This window comes from Oncorhynchus kisutch, linkage group LG7 (genome assembly GCF_002021735.2).
Source record: "Oncorhynchus kisutch isolate 150728-3 linkage group LG7, Okis_V2, whole genome shotgun sequence".
In the NCBI taxonomy this organism is placed as follows: domain Eukaryota; kingdom Metazoa; phylum Chordata; class Actinopteri; order Salmoniformes; family Salmonidae; genus Oncorhynchus; species Oncorhynchus kisutch.
Window position 1 is genome coordinate 4576330 of NC_034180.2, and position 23726 is coordinate 4600055.

At 42.1% G+C, this 23726-nt stretch overlaps 2 protein-coding genes across 3 annotated transcripts in view; one reads left to right on the plus strand and one right to left on the minus strand.

Annotated features, from left to right (window-relative positions):
* LOC109894747 (neuronal membrane glycoprotein M6-a) overlaps positions 1-6081 on the minus strand; it is a 78396-nt gene extending 72315 nt beyond the window's left edge. Inside the window, exon 1 of one of the 2 annotated variants that reach the window (XM_031828409.1) lies at positions 5726-6081. In XM_031828409.1, coding sequence (XP_031684269.1) covers positions 5726-5729 — 4 coding nt within the window. In that variant the 5' untranslated portion in view covers positions 5730-6081. The remainder of the gene's footprint in view (positions 1-5725) is intronic. The other variant, XM_031828407.1, reaches the window with a different exon arrangement.
* A 7191-nt stretch (positions 6082-13272) lies between these two features.
* Positions 13273-23726, plus strand: part of LOC109894748 (WD repeat-containing protein 17) — a 37845-nt gene continuing 27391 nt past the window's right edge. Inside the window, exon 1 of the mRNA XM_031828410.1 lies at positions 13273-13380. The gene's annotated coding sequence lies outside the window, so the exon portion shown is untranslated. The remainder of the gene's footprint in view (positions 13381-23726) is intronic.

Genomic DNA, 23726 nt, shown 5'->3' on the forward strand with positions numbered 1-23726 from the left:
TCCTCTCCTCTCCTCTCCTCTCCTCTCCTCTCCTCTCCTCTCCTCTCCTCTCTTCTCCTCTCCTCTCCTCTCCTATAGCCACCAGTGACATGGGAATGCTCTTTCTGTGTGCATTTAGTGGAAGCTCTGACATGAATAATGACCACTGTGAATGTCCTCATGTGGATGTCGTGTGCACACACACACACACACACACACAGCTTTGCCAAGTCATTAGATGGTGGTGAACAGAAGGAGGAAGAAAAGGACTAAAGGAATTAGCTGATCGCAGACTCTCGGCTTGGTATTACTCGGTAACCATGGCAACACACTCTGGTAGAAATGCATTGTCTGCCGGTGAAGAAAAATGTGCACAAAACACCTGTTAGAATCTACCTGACTTCTATGCTTCTGAAACGCTCAAACAGGCACATCTCTGTGTTAGGACTATGGTAACCTGCCGTGGAACACACTGAGCATGCCCTGCATGTGTCTAAGTACCAGGCTCATAATAAGCATACAAGGCAGTCAGAGAGAGTCCAAGGCTACGCTACAATAGACTGCAGGAATCAATACAGGCCTGTTGAGAGCAACTCCATTAAGAGGTGAATGAATGGAAGGAAGAAAGGAATAGAAAACAGAGCTAACGAGAGAAGAATAAACAGAAGAAGAATACATTTCCTGCCCAATTCTTATTTGACAGGACATAAGTCTGTAAAAGAAGGATTAGCGTCATTTGTGTGTTTTACTGTCTATGTCTTCGCTCAGAAAGACACACGCAGTTAATCTGACAACAAAACACTACCTTCTCAGAAATGTTTAACGTTTTACACATAGTACTTAATATATGGGGAAGAAATTCTAACTCATAACAACAGTTTCCATCACATTTTCCAGCACAACACGTATGAGGACTTCATGTCTTATTTGGGCTAGTCCTAAAATGTTATATAAGCATGTTATGATTACCCAGAATGCCCACTGTTGAAGCTCTGTGGAGGGTCTGAAGGTTGTGGTTCACCTCTACCTGTACCCACCACTGTGCACGCACACACACACACGCACGTGTCCCCTTCCTTCATGTAATATTGAAGGGATGAGAACGGACAAGGCTGTCTAAACCTTGGATCACGGTACCTCTTTCATTACAGTAGACTAACAGATCTAAAGAGCAACTCAAGCCCCTACATAATGTGTGTGTGTGTGTGTGCGTGCGTATTGTAACTTTGCACAATACACAAAAAAATGTGGTCTGAGGCTGTTGAAATGTACAATACAGAGACCATAAAGTTTTCCCCATAGCCCGCCTGAACTTTAACGCAGTCTACCTCCCTCCTCTCCCCCTGTCTGTCTGACCCGGTCTACATCTAATGCCAGCCCGTCCCAGCTCAGCACACATTCTCCTGCAGAGAAGGTTTCTTCTTCTTCTTTAAGTACCCATTGTGTGGTGAAAACGGGAGGTCAAAGGGCAATTGTGTCATAAGGGAACTGAATTCCATTCCAGAGGGGATTGAGTTTGGACACAGAGTTCTGAGAGCCTTGGCAACAGTGAAGTGCACTTGCTAGAGCCACTAAACACACTTAGCTGGTCTGCTACACTTAAGGGCACTCAACAAGTGTACAACTGGGTGTTCACTACAGTGCACTGCTGCACTACAGATATGAACAACAAAATGTGTTCCTCTTTTACAGTAACACCTGAGGAAATAAACAGGAACAGAGAGCAGCCTAGCTCACCATGTAATAGCACCAAGACAGTGGCGCCAACAACAATAAAGGACCATGTGACTCAAAGACAGAGAACGAGAGGGTCTGGACTTTAGATCAAACACCTCTTGCCCCTGGTCGGTTGGAGAAGAGCCGACTTTCTGCTAAAGCCTCACCAGGAAAAAACGGTGGATCAAGCACTGGCTATTTGGTAATGTTTTGTGAAGATAATTGTTTGACATACTACTGCATTGTTAGGAGCTAGTAACTTAAGCATTTCTCTGCACCCGCTATAACATCTGCCAAACTGTGTACGTGACCAATACACGTTGATTTGATTTGGCCTATTAGGGACTCAACAGCAGAAAGGTCTTTACAATAGAGAAAGAGAGAAACGACAGACAATTGGTCAGAATATGATGAACCTATGATGGAAAGGGTCATCTAGGGAGAGTAGGAAGCAGACAGTCAGACCTTGCTAGGGGGGTAAACACTACTAGATAGTCCCTGTGACTTAGAGAGGAGACTTCTCACTGGTGCAGTGTCTCAAAGCATCTGGAGAAGTGAGTTAGTGGTGGTGGAAGGGAGCTTTGTATTTCAGACTCTCTCTCTGGCCAAATCTGATCTAGGAACAGTTCACAAACCGTAACTCCATCCAAATCGAAAGCAGAGACACAGAACAGGAGAGCAGGGGTAGGTGGGTGGCTCAATGACTCACTCCCCCCAAGACATATAAGTGCTTGCTCACTATTTACTGCTGCTTGGAAACCCAACACCATGGAGTCCGATGGGAGGATGAGAAAGAAGTGAAACACGGAAGCTGGCGCCGAGATGGGTCTGTTATTGAGATTTGAGCTTTGGTCATTCCATACAGGAAGGTAAAATGACCTCTCTTCAAACACACACACATACACACACACACACACACACACACACACGCGCACACACACACACACACACACACATACACAGAACTTTGATTAAGGAGATAGGCGTGTGGAACAATGGGGGATTCTAGCCCGGGGTCTCTGCCAATAATTGCAATTCCATACAGCGTAATGCAGACATTGCTGTTGTATCATAATAAATCATTCTCCTCCACAGTAGTGTGTGCATGCCACACACACACACACACACACACACACACACACAGACACACACACACACACACTGGGTAATCTGTCCTCGCTGAGGGTATAAGGGAGCGGATAAACTTCTCAGGTTCAGGTAGAATAGAAAAATCACTCAACTCTGCAATTGTATTCTAATTCAGTGTATGCAACATTAGTATCCAAATCTCTGTCACTGCATACTCTTCACACAGTAACGTAGGGACAACATCTGACTAATGTTTCACTAACGTAGAGGCTGAACAGCTGCGTCATGGGCGTTTGAGCATATTGGCATATTGGTGACTTATTGGCCAGATGGAATGAGATAGGCAGACATGTTATTGGCATTGCGGGAAGGGGTCTGTTTGTGGGCCTCATACTCTCATGCCATCTGATGACACTTGATCTAAGGCTGCAAAGCGGCAAGAGTTCCCGTCTAGAAACCCCAGGAGTGTGCACGTATGTGTGTAGCCGTGCATATGTCTGTGTCTCTGTCAGTGTCTGTGTGTGTCTCCGTGTCTGTGTCCAACCCATGGGGTCAGACCCAGACCCAGCAAAGCCTGGAATGCAACAGACAGACAGACAGACAGACAGACAGACAGACAGACAGACAGACAGACAGACAGACAGACAGACAGACAGACAGACAGACAGACAGACAGACAGACAGACAGACAGACAGACAGACAGACAGACAGACAGAGCTATTCACATGAGCAAATCCTCCCGGTTCTCAGCTGGAGCAGGGAGTCAAAGGACATGAAGTGAAATTGTTTCACAAACACTGCAACGCTTGTGAAGATTATCAAAAGGCCCCACAGAAAGAGGAGAATGTTTGGAGGAGGCACAGAACAACTGCATAATACCACCATTTAGCACTCATGTGACTTGCTGGATGCATAATGGAGGGATGATGCAAAAAAGAATGACTGAAAGAACGAATGGCCGTTACACAGTAACAATGTCTGTCTGTCTGTCTGTCTGTCTGTCTGTCTGTCTGTCTGTCTGTCTGTCTGTCTGTCTGTCTGTCTGTCTGTCTGTCTGTCTGTCTGTCTGTCTGTCTGTCTGTCTGTCTGTCTGTCTGTCTGTCTGTCTGTCTGTCTGTCTGTCTGTCTGTCTGTCTGTCTGTGACAAACACTCTCCTCAAGGGGCCAGGGTGAGGCTCAAGGCCACTTCCCCTCATTCAAGATGAGTTTTTCCTGGCAGCTGTACTGTTCCTTCCTTTCCTCACATCTGTTTGTGTTCCACCGGTAGCAAATTGACATGGCAGAGAGAGACACAGAGAGAGAGAGACACAGAGAGAGAGAGAGAGAGAGAGAGAGAGAGAGAGAGAGAGAGAGAGAGAGAGAGAGAGAGAGAGAGAGAGAGAGAGAGTTATTGTTTTGAAACTTCTGTATGTGTGATGTTTACTGTTAATTTTTATTGTTTATTTCACTTTATATATTTATTATCTACCTCACTTGCTTTGGCAATGTTAACACATGTTTCCCATGCCAATAAAGCCCTTGAATTGAATTGAATTGAGAGAGAGAGAGAGAGAGAGAGATAGAGAGAGAGAGACAGAGACAGAGACAGAGACAGAGACAGAGACAGAGACAGAGACAGAGAGGGGGGGACCAAAGAAAATAGCAGCCGGCCCTGTCCTTCAGAGGGGAAATTAAACATTGGGTTGACATCATTGGAACAATGGAGAATCTGACCAAATGGAGGATCTGTACTTTGAAGTCTATTCTTTATGATTACCTTTCCTTTGCGTTACCTTTTCACGTTCAATTGAAAAAGAGTCAAAGCTCTTGATATACTGTACATTGCTTTGTTTTCAATTGGACTGTGCATCTGTAGACATTCACACAACAGTGGTATAAACCAGTATAAAATGTATCCAGGCATTATGAGCAGTCGTTAAAGCAGTGTTTCAGTAAAATGGCAGCCCTGCCACTTGTTTTGCTCTACAGCTGAGGGATGTGGCTGGAAAAATAATGAATATACCATTGAACCAAGTCCCAGATTGTAGCTGTAAATCTAGTGCCTGGTGAGTTGTAATTGCATTAAACATCTCACCGTTGCTTCTGTCTCTTCCTCATATCTAGCAAACAGACAAGCAGCATGATGTGATTATGAGCTTCATACTGGACTACTTAACAGCATATTAGCAGGATGGTAAATAAAAGGGCATGGTAATAAAACAACATGTTTTGAGGAAATTGTGTGTGTATGGGGGGACAGTGTGTGTGTGTGTGTGTGTGTGTGTGTGTGTGTGTGTGTGTGTGTGTGTGTGTGTGTGTGTGTGTGTGTGTGTGTGTGTGTGTGTGTGTGTGTGTGTGTGTGTGTGTGTGTGTGTGTGTGTGTGTGTGTGTGTTCAATACCATTTCATCACTCAGTTGAAGGCGTCTGGCTACGCAACTCAATTGAAAGCACTTTAGTTACATCCCTTCCATGCACAGTGCACACATTCCTTTCCCAGGAAAGCTACGGAGTTCAAGCCATCCATTCTTATCCAAGGCAACTCAATAGATACGGTTACAGAAGGCTCCCACAAGACAAAGAATCTGGTGCTTGTATCAAATCAAATTCTTACTCTGATTGATAAAGGCTGGACACAAGCTACATATCCCTCCCCAGCATTTGGTTCTAAACATGTTGACGTTTATTTAATAGATCGTGAAAAAAAACTTCATTCCACATACGGGAACATTGCATTCCTCTTTCTAAAATGTATGCATGAGCAATATGATTTTAACAATTTTCCTAAACAGTTTCCCGAATCAACAATTCAAACGCTCTGTTGTAAAATCGTTCATCCCAGTGTCAGAAAGTGTCAATCACCGCAGCACCCAAACCCACGTTCCGTTATCCTTGTTCGGAAGTAGCATCAACAAGTCGCCAATAAATCATTAACAAGAAGAAAACAATTGTATTTCACTTACCCATCTCAAGCTATTTCTCTTCACTGTGATGGTGAATAAAGTTATCAGGTTGTAGACCCCAGTTGCAACTTTCGAGATACAGCAGTCCAGTCCAATGTGGGTCGCAATGCACAGACGTAACAGTAATCAGTCGAGCGGGTGAACTGGCAAGCGCAGAGTTCTAAAGGGAGAAATCCAGACGAATCAATGGTGTTTTGTCCGACCGAATTAATGAGTAAAGAAAACGGACAAAAGTACAGTATTGTGTGGTCTTGTCCACAGTTAAATCCCTGGGTCGTTTTAACAAAGAAAAAGCACACAGAGCATGGGTTGTCTGCATGTATGGCTACGCGAAGTTCAAGTCATCAATTCAAACTGTGATTATTGAATATGCCTACAGTTCAAAAGTCGATTAAACCCTATATTTTTTACATTAGACACCACAAAGTTGTGAATTTAGATGGTCAATAAATCAATAAAATACTTGCGCTATCCTAGCTTGGGTCGTAGCCTATTGCGTTATAAACAGGTAGGAGGTAGGCCTCCGCTTGCTTAAACATCCGCTGTTACCATGGTTACTCCATGATATCAGTGTGAAAAAAGTTATATTTTCTTCGGAGAGCGGCTGTAATAGTCTCTGCAAGGGAGAGAGAGAATGTTGAATGAAATTATATTTGAGGTTACTTTACTTGAAAGTGTTGTTTGACTTTTTCCAGCGCTGGTAGGTTCCATCGTTTATACATTAAATCTCTTGACTCATTGCAGGTGATGTAGTCAACCGAAGGATGTTTCCTCGCAATCAGCTGAACGTGTTCTCCATTTGGTCTGTTGTTTGGTTAGGCTCGGACATATTGTGCAAGTGTTTGTTTGCAAATTGTATCAGTACTGAAAATAAAAACCGGAAGTACAAACCAGCTACTGAAAGTTGGAGTAATAACACTACTCTATTTTGTCTCCATTTTCGAGCAGCAGGTGAAACCTCACAGACAACCAGTAGAGTACGTTTAAATGTAATTGTATTCAACATTCTGGCTTGTAAGGAACTTTTACACAATTTAAGCACACAGCCCTGATGCCTCAGGCTAGCCTCAGGCTATACCAAATATTTGTGTAATACAGCCTGATTAATCAGACTAGGACTAGGCTTGTCCCGAATGTGGTGATTCTTTCCATTGATTGTGGTGAAGCTTTCCATTGACGGTTTGGCATAGCCACGCACATTTAGGCTACATAGAATTAAAAACTAAAACTCCCTTGTCTGTCATGAATGTTGAATAAACATAGTCTGCTGATTGTTCGTGTGGTTGGTTCATAGTAAGGTCGAAATTTGAGAGCTTCAAGTTCTTCGGTGCCAACATCATTAAGGCTTTATCATGGTCCACACACACCAACACAGTCATGAATAAGGCATGACAACGCCTCTTCCCCCTCAGGAGGCTGAAAATATTTGGCAGATCCTCAAACGGTTCTACAGTTGCACCACTGATAGCATCTTGGCTGTACCAGGCCGAGGAAGTCCCTAAAAATTGTCAAAGACTCCAGCCACCCAAGTCATGGACTCTCTCCTACCTCACGGCAAGCGGTACCAATGCACCAAGTCTGGAACCAACAGCCAACAGGACCCTGAACAGCTTCTACCCCCAAACCATAACACTGCTAAATAGTTAGTAACCCTCTAATGTCGATTGACGCACCGGTTCGTCAATCTAAGTAACATAATAAAAATCTGTCAGTTTAGTGGTTCTCAATCCACTGCGTCCACCAATGTCGCACCTTTGCTTCTGCGGTGAAAGGTGGCAGAGCTAAATTGGTCTTCTCACGAAAACGTCTGTAGCATCTAAATGCTTTGACCTACACACTATTATGACCACTCTATGGAAAGGGGAGACTCTCACGTGTGTCACTGTCTAAAGTGTCACTCGTCTGTAGGTAACCGGTACCGGATTATAAAATAAATGGAAGTATGAATGTAGTTTTGTCACTACCCAAAAAGGGGTTCAGTATGTGTAAAACAATATACATTTCCTGAGCTTTCTTATATCTCCTAGATAAAGGACAAACACTTCAAAAGCTTGTTTCTACTGATACATTTTTTTTTGTCTCTGTTTTACGAATGTGCTATTCAATGTGTTTCTCTGGGCTATAGTAGTAAAGGCCAAATTCAATATTTTATACAATTATTGTTTTATATATATTTGTAATACCTAAAGGGGTCATACCATTCTTAATCAAATGGCTAAATGATCCACTGTATGACATGCCACCCCCTGACCCTTTTTGCACAAACGTTTTTTTTACCCATCACATATGCTGCTGCTACTGTTTAACATCTGTCACTTTATTCCTAGTTATACAGTTGAAGTAGGAAGTTTACATACACTTAGGTTGGAGTCATTAAAGCTCGTTTTTCAACCACTCCACAAATTTCTTGTTAACAAACTATAGTTTTGGCAAGTCAGTTAGGACATCTACTTTGTGCTTGACACAAGTAATTTTTCCAACAATTGTTTACAGAGAGATTTTTTCACTTATGATTCACTGTATCACAATTCCAGTGGGTCAGAAGTTAACATACACTAAGTTGACTGTGCCTTTATACAGCTTGGAAATTTCCAGAAAATTACGTCATGGCTTTAGAAGCTTCTGATAGGCTCATTGACATCATTTGAGTCAATTGGAGGTGTACCCGTGGATGTATTTCAAGGCCTACCTTCAAACTCAGTGCCTCTTTGCTTGACATCAAGAGAAAATAAAAAATAAATAATTGTAGACCTCCACAAGTCTGGCTCATCCTTGGGAGCAATTTCCAAACACCTGAAGGTACCACGTTCATCTGTACAAACAATAGTACGCAAGTATGGGACCACGCAGCCATCATACCGCTCAGGAAGGAGACGTGTTCTGTCTCCTAGAGATTAACGTACTTTGGTGCGAAAAGTGCAAATCAATCCCAGAACAACAGCAAAGGACCTTGTGAAGATGCTGGAGGAAACAGGTACAAAAGTATCTATATCCACAGTAAAACGAGTCCTATATCGACATAACCTGAAAGGCCGCTCAGCAAGGAAGAAGCCACTGCTCCAAAACCGCCATAAAAAAGCCAGACCGCGGTTTGCAACTGCACATGGGGACAAAGATCGTACTTTTTGGAGAAATGTCCTCTGGTCTGATGAAACACAAATAGAACTGTTTGGCCATAATGACCATTGTTATATTTGGAGGAAAAAGGGGGATGCTTGCAAGCCGAAGAACACCATCCCAACCGTGAAGCACGGGGGTGGCAGCCTCATTAGTGGGGGTGCTTTGCTGCAGGAGGGACTAGTGCACTTCACAAAATAGATGGCATCACGAGGGAGGAAAATTATGTGGATATATTGAAGCAACATCTCAAGATATCAGTCAGAGATATCCAATCAGTATTGGAGTGGCCATCACAAAGCCCTAACCTCAATTCTATAGAAAATTTGTGGGCAGCACTGAAAAGGCGTGTGCAAGCAAGGAGGCCTACAAACCTGACTCAGTTGCACTAGCTCTGTCAGGAGAAATGGGCCAAAAATCACCCAACTTATTGTGGGATGCTTGTGGAAGGCTACCCTTCCACTACCCTTAAACAAGTTTAAAGGCAATGCTACCAAATACTAATTGAGTGTATGTAAACTTCTGACCCACTGGGAATGTGATTAAATAAATAAAAGCTGAAATTAATCCTTGTCTCTACTATTATTCTGACATTTCACATTCTTAAAATAAAATGGTGATCCTAACTGACCTAAGCCAAGAAATGTGTACCCTGATTAAATGTTAGGAATTGTGAAAAACAGAGTTTAAATGTATTTGGCTAAGGTGTATGTAACTTCCGACTTCAACTGTATGGACATATCTAGTTCAATTACCTGGTACCCTGTGTATATTGCCAACCCAGCCAACCAAATTGGTTCTGTGAAGCTTCCCACAACATTCGTTAGGGCGCGGCAAATGTTCTCACAACACAATAACTGTCGTGGTGATGATTATAGAATATTTGTATAAAACATTCACCTAGTTTTGCAAGAACGTTCATAGAACACATTTAAACATATGTTCTCTAAATGTTTCCAGAATGTTTTATTAAGTTGTGGGAAGAGACCAAAACGGGGACATCACAAGATACATGTACCCAAAACACAAAAACTGTCCTGTTGTGCGGATGATTCTACAGTGTTTCTTTTAGGGTGCAAAAAACACTCACCTGATTTTACAAGAAATTTCCCAGAACACATTTAGCTTTAAAAAAAAAAAAGGTTCCCAGAATATTGAATTAGGTTGTGGGAACAGTCTGGTGGGAACATTCTGGTTGGAACATTGTGGGGACATCACAAAAGGCATGCCCCCAAACTATCCAGTTATACAATATTTATTTTAGGGTGCAAAAAACATTCGCCTGATATTACAAGAACATTCCCAGAACACATTTAGTATTTTCTTTTGAAGGTTCCCAGAATGTTGCATTAGGTTGTGGAAACAGTCTGGTGCGAACATTGTGGGGAAATATTTTATACAAACACATACATTTTGGGGGAGTGTTCTGGGAGTGGTTGTTATAGGTGTTGTGCACCACATTTTTGTGAACGTTAGAACATTGCAAGGATATTTCATATTTTTATAAATAAATTGATTTTCTCAGAAACATTCTCAGAATGTTTTGGGGATGTTATCAGCCTAGACATTAGCTGATTTTAGCAACGCTAGTATACACTAGCATTGCTAGGAATTAACTTGCCAAAAAAACGGGATAGTCCACCGGAAGCCAGAAGTTAAATAAAATTCCATTTCAACTGTCAGTAGGGTTGGTCCTTATTTCTTTTTTCTTTTTTCACCTTTATTTAACCAGGTAGGCAAGTTGAGAACAAGTTCTCATTTACAATTGATAAAGCAAAGCAGTTCGACACATATAACAACACAGAGTTACACATGGAGTAAAACATACATACAGTCAATAATACAGTAGAAAAATAAGTCTATATACAATGTGAGCAAAGGAGGTGAGATAAGAGAGGTAAAGGCAATAAATAGGCCATGGTGGCGAAGTAAATACAATATAGCAATTAAAACACTGGAATGGTAGATTGAACAGTAGATGAGTGTGCAAAGTAGAAATACTGGGGTGCAAAGGAGCAAAATAAATAAATACTGTAGGGGAAGAGGTAGTTGTTTGGGCTATTTATAGATGGGCTATGTACAGGTGCAGTGATCTGTGAGCTGCTCTGGCAGCTGGTGCTTAAAGCTAGTGTGGGAGATAAGTGTTTCCAGTTTCAGAGATTTTTGTAGTTCGTTCCAGTCATTGGTAGCAGAGAACTGGAAGGAGAGGCAGTCAAAGGAGGAATTGGCTTTGGGGGTGACAAGTGAGATATACCTGCTGGAACGCGTGCTACGGGTGGGTGCCGCTATGGTGACCAGCGAACAGAGATAAGGTGGGACTTTACCTAGCAGGGTCTTGTAGATGACCTGGAGCCAGTGGGTTTGGCGACGAGTATGAAGCGAGGGCCAACCAACGAGAGCGTACAGGTCGCAGTGGTGGGTAGTATTATGGGGCTTTGGTGACAAAACGGATGGCACTGTGATAGACTGCATCTCCAATTTGTTGAGTATGCAGGGGGGGGGGGGGGGGGGTTAAAAAATCATCTGATAGAACATAAATGAAACCGACTTTCCAAACCACAGGCAAAGTGAAAAAACTAGCATTTAATGGAACGTAGAATTAAACTTGGGTCTGTTTCTCTCCACTTACCTCATGCACATGCACCATACCTGTACAACAAAAAACAAGAACTTGTGGGGGACTTTTATTTTGACGTGAGGGAAGCAGAGAGGAACTGCATGGCTCTACAACAGACCCACGTTGAATTATACGTTCCTTAAAATGTTAGTTTTTTCTTTCACTTTTCCTGTGGTCTTGGTTATTTCCTTGGTTATGAGGTTGAAGGTGGTATTGTCCAGGGAAGAGGTAGCCAGTTGCCTTGTGCAATTACACATTCTGCATTCGTGGAGATGGGCTGTGCTGCTTTGAGCTCCAGTGGATTCATGTTTAACTGTTTATTTATCTTCAAAGGTTTATTCAGCTATGTCTGTGAGTCAATTACCTTTTTTGGTGTCATGTAGAGTTGTGTCTTTTAATATTTTCTTCACTGTAGCCTAAACATGGACATTGGACAACCTGCACCACTCGCTGTAAATAAACCCTTCAGCACTTGAAGACCTGGTTACAAGTCATGCCTTCCTACATCTCACTTGGCTACTATGGGTCCGCTATTTTACACTACTATTTGCATAACATAATAATAGTCATAATTTAGAGCCCCCCCCCTCTCTCGCTCTCTTTTGCTCTCTCTCTCTTTCTCTCTCTCTCTCTCTCTCTCTCTCTCTCTCTCTCTCTCTCTCTCTCTCTCTCTCTCACGCACACACACATACATACATATACACACCCACTCCTTCCTGTGGTTGTTGTTTATCAATTTTAGGGGAAATGACGTCTCTATCTAGTCCTTCCATAGGCTCGTATAATGAATGACATGGTGCTGCATGTGAATTGCCTTCCTGTTATTGGCTACTCTGCTAATGCAAATAGCATATTTCTGTACACAAGTATTATAGCTGAAAAAATATATGATATACTGGTGTCGGACTCCATCAATATTTCTTTACATTATAAATGTAGCTTTTTGTGCTTTAGAATTGGCAACATTGCAACTGTGCACAAGTCATGTCAATCTATTTCAGTAATTTCTGATCCATCAGCCTTAGCCTGTCGTGTAAATTGTCACACTCACATTGCTCTCATTCTGTCACTGCTGTTACTAAACAGACAGTTTCCCTCCTACAGTAGCCTCAAAAACAACCCGACAGATGTTTTAGCCGGAGTAGTGCTGCTATCTTCTGGTCATTCCGTGGTAGGACACATGTATCGTTCATTATAATTGTGAGTCGCACTCAATATTGTTTTTCCGTTTGGTGCATTCAGCTAGGTGCGCATTATAGACCCCTCCTATTTTTATTCACAAATGCAGGCACATTGTTGACCAATTTGTTATTCGTTTTTAATCTGATTGATTCACAAAGCAATGTGGTAATGTATAGGATATCATCAGCTTTGAATTACCCAAATATCTATTCATATAACGTCTATTTATCCAGTCAATCAATTCCCACCGATTTTCTTAAATGATACATGACTTATAATATTACATAACACGATCATGATAGGGAACACCAAAACGAAATGCATTGTTGGCAATACCCATTATCATTACACACAGTGCTTGGAATTACGAATTAGAATACGTGAGTATTCGAACGCTCTAACAATGGAATAGAAAATGATCGAGTTATTTTGGTTGGACTACAATCAGGCGAAGCCTATCTATGGCGACTAGGCACCACCTACTGGTCAAGATGTCTCTAAATAAACCACTGATATATGCCTTTAACCGTGAAACTGACGCCTGGTATCTTTGATTGGCTAAACAACCAATGAACGTCTAGAAAGCAACAGCGTGGCTGACACCGTCCGCTGAAGTAGCCAATCGTTGCAGCCGCAGCAAAGCCTATTTGAGCCTAGTACGTCCTCTAACTCTCTGACAATTTGTGTCTGAGCAGCGATTTCAGCACCACTTCGCTGTCCACTGACAGGATCACCGAAGGTAAGTTGACTCAAGAATGGCACTTTCTTTTTCCACTTTGAATGATTTTAAAACGTCCCTAAGATATTCAGGAACTCAGACCGATAAAGTGTAGTATTCTAAACATCATTTGTGGTTTAATTAGCTCATAAATACATAACCATGTGTGGGTTATTAGGCTAATCGTATTGAATAGACTGGAGTGGAGTCGCCGACGCACCCTTAGATACTGTGGAAACTCGCTGTAACTCTGTGTCCACAACCCATATGTCAACACATTGTGTCACGTATGCAGGATAAACTTGCCTGTAACTTACACGTTGTGTAGGTCACGCTCCTGTCATGCTCTTGGACAGAGTGGGTATTGTAATGTAGTTGCAGCTTATGCTACTATGATACGTGGTAGGATAAACTAAGCAAGTGCTAAGTAGCCTAGTCCACCTGGTATGTTACAGTAAATCTGGGACGTGTAGCATGCAGAGTTCACTCAAAAAGTATATTTATTCTACACATAAGCATGTGAATCAATACATTGGTGGGTTTAGCTGGAATGCTATTATTGCAGATGAGTTTGATCCATCAGACAGCAGTGCTTAACGTACTGTTGCCCAGTGTTTCATGTAAGTAAAAGCCAACCACTGCCAACGACATGTTGATGTGTTGAATGGCAAATGCCTACAATCCTCATGTTCACCTGTGTTTTATGTTATCACACGTTGCTCTGCGTTTTGCATTGGCGCCTTGCATGCAGTGGAACACTGCGTCCCCAGGTGAATTCTCTCTGTCTCCCCACACTGACAGCCAGCAGTGGCATAATCAGGGGTCTCTATTAACATTTCACATTGCCATTGCAGTCATTTACCAGACGCTCTGACCAGACGCTCTGCTCTGAGTCTGTGCATTCATCTTAGGATAGCTAGGTGGGACAACCATGTATCACAGGCATATTAACTCTGACGTTACACAGTACACTGTCATCAACCACCTGTCAGCAAATCACCACATCGTTAAATATCTCCTAAACGGTCAGCGTCAGTTAGAGGGGAGGAACGACGGAGACAGAATCCACTGAGGATACTGTAGCGAGTAACAGGTGTTTCGTTTTCACACATGAACTGACTGAATTAATTAAGACTAAGCTATTATTAGCTGCTAGTGGCTCTGCATACTGTATCATCCAAGTACTGGGGAAGAGAAGAGCAAATAGAAGCCATACTGTCCTATACTGTCCTACAGTCCAGCATGATATTGGGGAAATAGGGAGAGAAGCGTTTAAATGTGTCTGTTGATATAACCTAGTCTTGAGTCTTGTGTCCATCTTAAAGTTACCCACAGGGTTCTTGATTGTCAACGTGACTGTGATTGTACAGGTGTGCGAAGAGGATTTCGTCTTTGTTCATTTTTGTCAGGGCTGGACGACATTATTTACAGGTTGATATATGGCACCTTTCACCGTACTGGCACTGTATTTATAAACTGTTGACCAATCGAGAGCTTGGGTCTATCTGCATTTTTGACAAAATTGGGTTATTGACATAGCCTTGTTCTGTTCAATGTATTCACACTGCTTCACTTTTCCTAAAGAAGTTCAGGAGTAACAATGTGCTTAACAAGTCACATAATAAGTTGCATGGACTCACTCTGTGTGCAGTAATAGTGTTCAAAAAGATTTTTGAATGACTACCTCATCTCTGTACCCCTAACATACAATTTTCTGTGTAAGGTCCCTCAGTCGAGCAGGGAATTCCAAACACAGATTCAACCACAAAGACCAGAGAGGTTTCCAATGCCTTGCAAAGAAGGCCACCTATTGGTAAAATAAAAAAAGCAGACATTGAAAATCTAAAACATGCATCCTGTTGCAATAAGGCACTAAAGTAAAACTGCAACAAAATTAGGCAAAGAAATGTTACTTTATGTCCTGAATTCAAAGTGTTATGTTTGGGGCAAATCCAACACAACACATCACTGAGTATCATGCTTCATATTTTCAAGCATGGTGGTGGCTGCATCATGTTATGGGTATGCTTGTCATCCGCAAAGACTAGGGAGTTTTTTGGGATAAAAATAAATCTAATAGATCTAAGCGCGGGCAAAATCCTAGAGACAAACCGGGTTCAGTCTGCTTTCCACCAGACACTGGAACACAAGTTCAACTTTCAGCAGGACACAAATCTAGAACACAAGGCCAAATATACACTGGAGTTGCTTACCAAGAAGACATTGAATGTTCTTGATTGCCCTAGAAAATCTATGGCAAGATCTGAAAATGGCTGTATAGCAAGAATCAATAGCCAACTTGACAGAGCCTGAAGAATTAAAAAGTGATAATGTGCAAATATTGTACAATCCAGGTGTGCAAAGCTCTTAGAGACTAACCCAGAAAGGTGATTCTAACATGTATTGACTCGTGTGTGAAAACATATAATAACAAGATATTTCTGTATTTCATTTTCAATAAATTTGCAAAAATTTATAAAAACATGTTTTCACTTTGTCATCATGGGGTATTGTCTGTTGATGGGTGAGGGGAAAAAAAGATTTCATCCATTTTGAATTCAGGCTGTAACAGAACAAAATGTGGAATAAGTCATGCGGTATACCCTAATTCATGTTGTGAAGTTCAAAAGAATACCATATAACAATTGCTGACACCATTCAAACCAATGAGGGTTCTGAACTTAAAGCCAATTATCTCAGAACCGTCTTGTTGCAGATAGAACCTTATCGTCCCAAGCTCTCCAAATGTAGATTTAACTTATTGTTTTGTTGTACAGTATGTTGTAGCCTACCTATCACATGAGAATACCTCAGTTCAGATTCTGGTCTTTTCTTCCACGTGTCGAATGAGTTCATCTCTGTTTCTAACTGGATGTGACTCAACTAAACTACTGATAGCACGGCGTTATGGAAAGCCTATCGATGGAGGATATTGTGGTGAACCATCTGCATTATTAATAGTTAGATTGGGGATACAGTGTCTCTCTGCGTTATTATCGGTAGCGCTTATAAACTATTCCCACAGGTCAACAACATGGTCCTAGGAGGTGTTTGGTTTCCACTATGCATATTTCCGTAGGTCCACACACAACACAGATCTGACACCACACAACGTGAATGGCGTTCTCAGGTGGAAATAGTCAGACACACACACACACAACCATAAACAATTCAATCTATTCAACTCAATCCATGGCATCTCACGCTCCAAGGTCAGGGGTCAGGGAGAAGAGAGAGGAAAGAGTGTGGGTAATCATCCTACTGACTGACATGCTACGCACGACTCAGGCTCTTACTAGATAGTAGTGTATCAGGGTGAGTGAATGGCTCCTGTAGCCTGTAGGCTAGGTGTGTGTCCCAAATGGCACCCTATTCCCTATGTAGTGCACTTTTTTGCCATAGGAATTTAGTCAAAAGTAGTGCACTACATAGGGAAAAAGGTTCCATTTGGGACACAGTTGGTTGATGTCAGGTGGCATTGAGTCTACCGTGAGCACAGGACCAGACTTCAGCCAATAGGAAATCAGACTTAGTTCAGTATCCTCTGCAAGTCACTTTCACTGACAATCATGCTGATCCCCTTAGGGCACAGAGGGGTGTGTGTGTGTGTGTGTGTGTGTGTGTGTGTGTGTGTGTGTGTGTGTGTGTGTGTGTGTGTGTGTGTGTGTGTGTGTGTGTGTGTGTGTGGATGGCAACTACGTAGACTTAGTCCTTTTCCACTCTCATGTAGTTACAACACTGCGAAATATCAATTATGTCGTGTATGGAAATGGAAACTGGTATTTTAAGGCTGTATATTAACATGTTGAATTAAAACATTACGGCTGTTTGTTGCTTCTTCAAAGGATCAAGGATTTAGTGTCCATTTTTGTCCAGCAGTCCTTCCTTATAAATGGTTTTCATTTCTTTGAAATGCTTTGAATCTATACGTAGCCTTACATGTAGCTTAGTACTTGATGTAAGAGGACATTTCCATGTAAAAGGATCCATGAGTACCAGCATGTGAAGTTCCTAGGAGCATATCAAATTGGATGTCAAATAAAAGATAACACTATATATATTTTTTAATTAAGGCATATATAAATATTTCAACCATTTTACATCCTAAAAATTGGGAATAAGCAAAGATTTTGATTTCTGGTCTTAAAAATCATGTACCAGGAAAAAGTCTTAAAAGTTCAATAATATCAACACTTATATTTCGTTTTGGAGAAATGTTTCTGCCTTCTGTCAGTTTAAGAAACACTGCCTTGTGCCTTGAAATTCCAGTCCCAAAAACTGACGTATCTGTAAGGCACTTTCTAAGGGAGGATAAGGAAAGTTCACAGAAGTAACAAGTAAAGGTGGACCTACCAATGAGTTATTTAATTTGTATGTATTTCACCTTTATTTAACCAGGTAGGCTAGTTGAGAACAAGTTCTCATTTACAACTGCGACCTGGCCAAGATAAAGCGTAGCAATTCGACACATATAACAACACAGAGTTACACATGGAATAAACAAAACATACAGTCAATAATACAGTAGAACAAAAAGTCTATATACAGTGAGTGCAAATGAGGTAAGATAAGGGAGTTAAGGCAATAAATAGGCCAATGTGGTGAAGTAATTACAATATAGCAGTTAAACACTGGAATGGTAGATGTGCAGAAGATGAATGTGCAAGAAGAGCAAGTTAAATAAATAAATACTGTATGGGGATGAGGTAGGTAGATAGATGGGCTGTTTACAGATGGGCTATGTACAGGTGCAGTGATCTGTGAGCTTCTCTGACAGCTGGTGCTTAAAGCTAGTGAGGGAGATATGAGTCTCCAGCTTCAGAGATTTTTGCAGTTCGTTCCAGTCATTGGCAGTAGAGAACAGGAAGGAAAGACGACCAAAGGAGGAATTGGCTTTGGGGGTGACCAGTGAGATATACCTGCTGGAGCGCGTGCTACGAGTGGGTGCTGCTTTGGTGACCAGTGAGCTGAGATAAGGTGGGGCTTTACCTAGCAGAGACTTGTAGATGACCTGGAGCCAGTGGGTTTGGCGACGAGTATGAAGCGAGGGCCAACCAACGAGAGTGTACAGGTCTCAATGGTGGGTAGTGTATGAGGCTATGGTGACAAAATGGATGGCACTGTGATAGACTACATCCAGTTTGTTGAGTAGAGTGTTGGAGGCTATGTTATAGATGACGTCACCGAAGTCGAGGATCGGTAGGATGGTCAGTTTTACGAGGGTATGTTTGGCAGCATGAGTGAAGGCTGCTTTGTTGCAGAATGAATTCTAGATTTAATTTTGGATTGGAGATGCTTAATGTGAGTCTGGAAGGAGAGTTTACAGTCTAACCAGACACCTAGGTATTTGTAGTTGTCCACGTATTCTAAGTCAGAGCCGTCCAGAGTAGTGATGCTGGACGGGCGAGCAGGTGCAGGCAGCGATTGGTTGAATAGCATGCATTTAGTTTTACTTGCGTTTAAGAGCAGTTGGAGGCCACGGAAGGAGAGTTGTATGGCATTGAAGCTCATCTGGAGGTTAGTTAACACAGTGTCCAAAGAGGGAACAGAAGAATACAGAATGGTGTCGTCTGCGTAGAGGTGTACCAGAGAGTCAACAGCAGAAAGTTATAGTTTCATATGCATTATCAGGTGAATAAAACTGTACTGAACTCTGCTCTACTGTACTGAACTCTCTACTGTACTGTACCGTACTGTACTGAACTCTGCTCTACTCTACTGTACTGAACTCTGCTCTACTCTACTCTGCTCTACTCTACTGCACTGAATTCTACTCTACTCTACTCTACTCTACTCTACTCTACTCTACTGTACTGAACTCTGCTCTACTGTACTGTACTGAACTCACCTCTACTGTACTGTACTGAACTCTGCTCTACTCTACTGTACTGAACTCTGCTCTACTCTACTCTACTGTACTGAACTCTGCTCTACTCTACTGTACTGAACTCTGCTCTACTCTAGTCTACTGTACTGAACTCTGCTCTACTCTACTGTACTGAACCCTGCTCTACTGTACTGTACTGAACTCTGCTCTACTCTACTGTACTGCACTGAACTCTGCTCTACTGTACTGTACTGAACTCTGCTCTGCTCTACTCTACTCTACTGTACTGAACTCTACTCTACTGTACTGAACTCTGCTCTACTCTATTGTACTGAACTCTGCTCTACTTTACTGTACTGAACTCTACTCTACTCTACTCTACTCTACTGAACTCTGCTCTACTCTACTGTACTGAACTCTACTCTACTATACTATACTGAATTCTGCTCTACTCTACTCTAATGAACTCTACTCTACTCTACTGTACTGAACTCTGCTCTACTCTACTCTACTGAATTCTGCTCTACTCTACTGTACTGAACTCTACTCTACTCTACTGTACTGAACTCTGCTCTACTCTACTCTACTGTACTGAACCCTGCTCTACTGTACTGTACTGAACTCTCCTCTACTGTACTGTACTGAACTCTGCTCTACTCTACTGTACTGAACTCTGCTCTACTCTACTCTACTGTACTGAATTCTGCTCTACTCTACTGTACTGAACTCTGCTCTACTGTACTGAACTCTGCTCTACTCTACTCTACTGTACTGAACTCTGCTCTACTCTACTGTACTGAACTCTGCTCTACTCTACTCTACTCTACTCTACTCTACTGAACCCTGCTCTACTCTACTGTACTGAACTCTGCTCTACTCTACTGTACTGCACTGAACTCTGCTCTACTGTACTGTACTGAACTCTGCTCTGCTCTGCTCTACTCTACTGTACTGTACTGTACTGAACTCTACTCTACTGTACTGAACTCTGCTCTACTCTATTGTACTGAACTCTGCTCTACTTTACTGTACTGAACTCTACTCTACTCTACTGTACTGTACTGTACTGTACTGAACTCTGCTCTACTCTACTCTACTGTACTGAACTCTACTCTACTATACTATACTGAATTCTGCTCTACTCTACTGAACTCTACTCTACTCTACTGTACTGAACCCAGCTCTACTGTACTGTACTGAACTCTGCTCTACTCTACTGTACTGAACTCTGCTCTGCTCTACTCTACTGCACTGAATTCTGCTCTACTCTACTGTACTGAACCCTGCTCTACTGTACTGTACTGAACTTTGCTCTACTCTACTGTACTGAACTCTGCTCTACTCTACTCTACTGTACTGAACTCTGCTCTACTCTACTCTACTGTACTGAACTCTGCTCTACTATACTGTACTGACCTCTGCTCTACTATACTCTACTTTACTGAACTCTGCTCTACTCTACTCTACTGTACTGAATTCTGCTCTACTCTACTCTACTGTACTGAACTCTGCTCTGCTCTACTCTACTCTACTCTACTGTACTGAACTCTGCTTTACTATACTGTACTGAATTCTGCTCTACTCTACTCTACTGAACTCTGCTCTGCTCTACTCTACTCTACTGCACTGAATTCTGCTCTACTCTACTGTACTGAACTCTGCTCTACTCTACTGTACTGTACTGAACTCTGCTCTGCTCTACTCTACTCTACTGTACTGAACTCTGCTCTACTATACTGTACTGAATTCGGCTCTACTCTACTCTACTGTACTGAACTCTGCTCTACTGTACTGCACTGAACTCTGCTCTACTCTACTCTACTGTACTGAACTCTGCTCTACTATACTGTACTGAACTCTGCTCTACTCTACTGTACTGTACTGAACTCGGCTCTACTGTACTGAACTCTGCTCTACTCTACTCTACTGTACTGAACTATGCTCTACTGTACTGTACTGAACTCTGCTCTACTCTACTCTACTCTGCTCTACTCTACTCTACTGTACTGAATTCTGCTCTACTCTACTGTACTGAACTCTGCTCTACTGTACTGAACTCTGCTCTACTCTACTCTACTGTACTGAACTCTGCTCTACTCTACTGTACTGAACTCTGCTCTACTCTACTCTACTCTACTCTACTCTACTGAACCCTGCTCTACTCTACTGTACTGAATTCTGCTCTACTCTACTGTACTGCACTGAACTCTGCTCTACTGTACTGTACTGAACTCTGCTCTGCTCTGCTCTACTCTACTGTACTGTACTGAACTCTACTCTACTGTACTGAACTCTGCTCTACTCTATTGTACTGAACTCTGCTCTACTTTACTGTACTGAACTCTACTCTACTCTACTGTACTGTACTGTACTGTACTGAACTCTGCTCTACTCTACTCTACTGTACTGAACTCTACTCTACTCTACTATACTGAATTCTGCTCTACTCTACTGAACTCTACTCTACTCTACTGTACTGAACCCAGCTCTACTGTACTGTACTGAACTCTGCTCTACTTTACTGTACTGAACTCTGCTCTACTCTACTCTACTGTACTGAACTCTGCTCTGCTCTACTCTACTGCACTGAATTCTGCTCTACTCTACTGTACTGAACCCTGCTCTACTGTACTGTACTGAACTTTGCTCTACTCTACTGTACTGAACTCTGCTCTACTCTACTCTACTGTACTGAACTCTGCTCTACTCTACTCTACTGTACTGAACTCTGCTCTACTATACTGTACTGACCTCTGCTCTACTATACTCTACTTTACTGAACTCTGCTCTACTCTACTCTACTGTACTGAATTCTGCTCTACTCTACTCTACTCTACTGAACTCTGCTCTGCTCTACTCTACTCTACTGCACTGAATTCTGCTCTACTCTACTGTACTGAATTCTGCTCTACTGTACTGTACTGAACTTTGCTCTACTCTACTGTACTGAACTCTGCTCTACTCTACTCTACTGTACTGAACTCTGCTCTACTATACTGTACTGACCTCTGCTCTACTATACTCTACTTTACTGAACTCTGCTCTACTCTACTCTACTGTACTGAATTCTGCTCTACTCTACTCTACTGTACTGAACTCTGCTCTGCTCTACTCTACTCTACTGTACTGAACTCTGCTTTACTATACTGTACTGAATTCTGCTCTACTCTACTCTACTGAACTCTGCTCTGCTCTACTCTACTCTACTGCACTGAATTCTGCTCTACTCTACTGTACTGAACTCTGCTCTACTCTACTGTACTGTACTGAACTCTGCTCTGCTCTACTCTACTCTACTGTACTGAACTCTGCTCTTCTATACTGTACTGAATTCGGCTCTACTCTACTCTACTGTACTGAACTCTGCTCTACTGTACTGCACTGAACTCTGCTCTACTCTACTCTACTGTACTGAACTCTGCTCTACTATACTGTACTGAACTCTGCTCTACTCTACTGTACTGTACTGAACTCGGCTCTACTGTACTGAACTCTGCTCTACTCTACTCTACTGTACTGAACTATGCTCTACTGTACTGTACTGAACTCTGCTCTACTCTACTCTACTCTGCTCTACTCTACTGAACTCTGCTCTACTGTACTGTACTGAACTCTACTCTACTGTACTATACTGCACTGAACTCTGCTCTACGCTACTCTACTGTACTGAAGTATGCTCTACTGTACTGTACTGAACTCTGCTGTACTCTACTCTACTCTACTCTACTCTACTCTACTCTACTGAACTCTACTGTACTGTACTGTACTGAACTCTGCTCTACTCGACTGTACTGAACTCTGCTCTACTCTACTCTACTGTACTGAACTCTGCTCTGCTCTACTCTACTGCACTGAATTCTGCTCTACTCTACTGTACTGAACCCTGCTCTACTGTACTGTACTGAACTTTGCTCTACTCTACTGTACTGAACTCTGCTCTACTCTACTCTACTGTACTGAACTCTGCTCTACTCTACTCTACTGTACTGAACTCTGCTCTACTATACTGTACTGACCTCTGCTCTACTATACTCTACTTTACTGAACTCTGCTCTACTCTACTCTACTGTACTGAACTCTGCTCTGCTCTACTCTACTCTACTGTACTGAACTCTGCTCTACTATAATGTACTGAATTCTGCTCTACTCTACTCTACTGTACTGAACTCTGCTCTACTGTACTGCACTGAACTCTGCTCTACTCTACTCTACTGTACTGAACTCTGCTCTACTATACTGTACTGAACTCTGCTCTACTCTACTGTACTGTACTGAACTCGGCTCTACTGTACTGAACTCTGCTCTACTCTACTCTACTGTACTGAACTATGCTCTACTGTACTGTACTGAACTCTGCTCTACTCTACGCTACTCTGCTCTACTCTACTGAACTCTGCTCTACTGTACTGTACTGAACTCTACTCTACTGTACTATACTGCACTGAACTCTGCTCTACGCTACTCTACTGTACTGAAGTATGCTCTACTGTACTGTACTGAACTCTGCTGTACTCTACTCTACTCTACTCTACTGTACTGA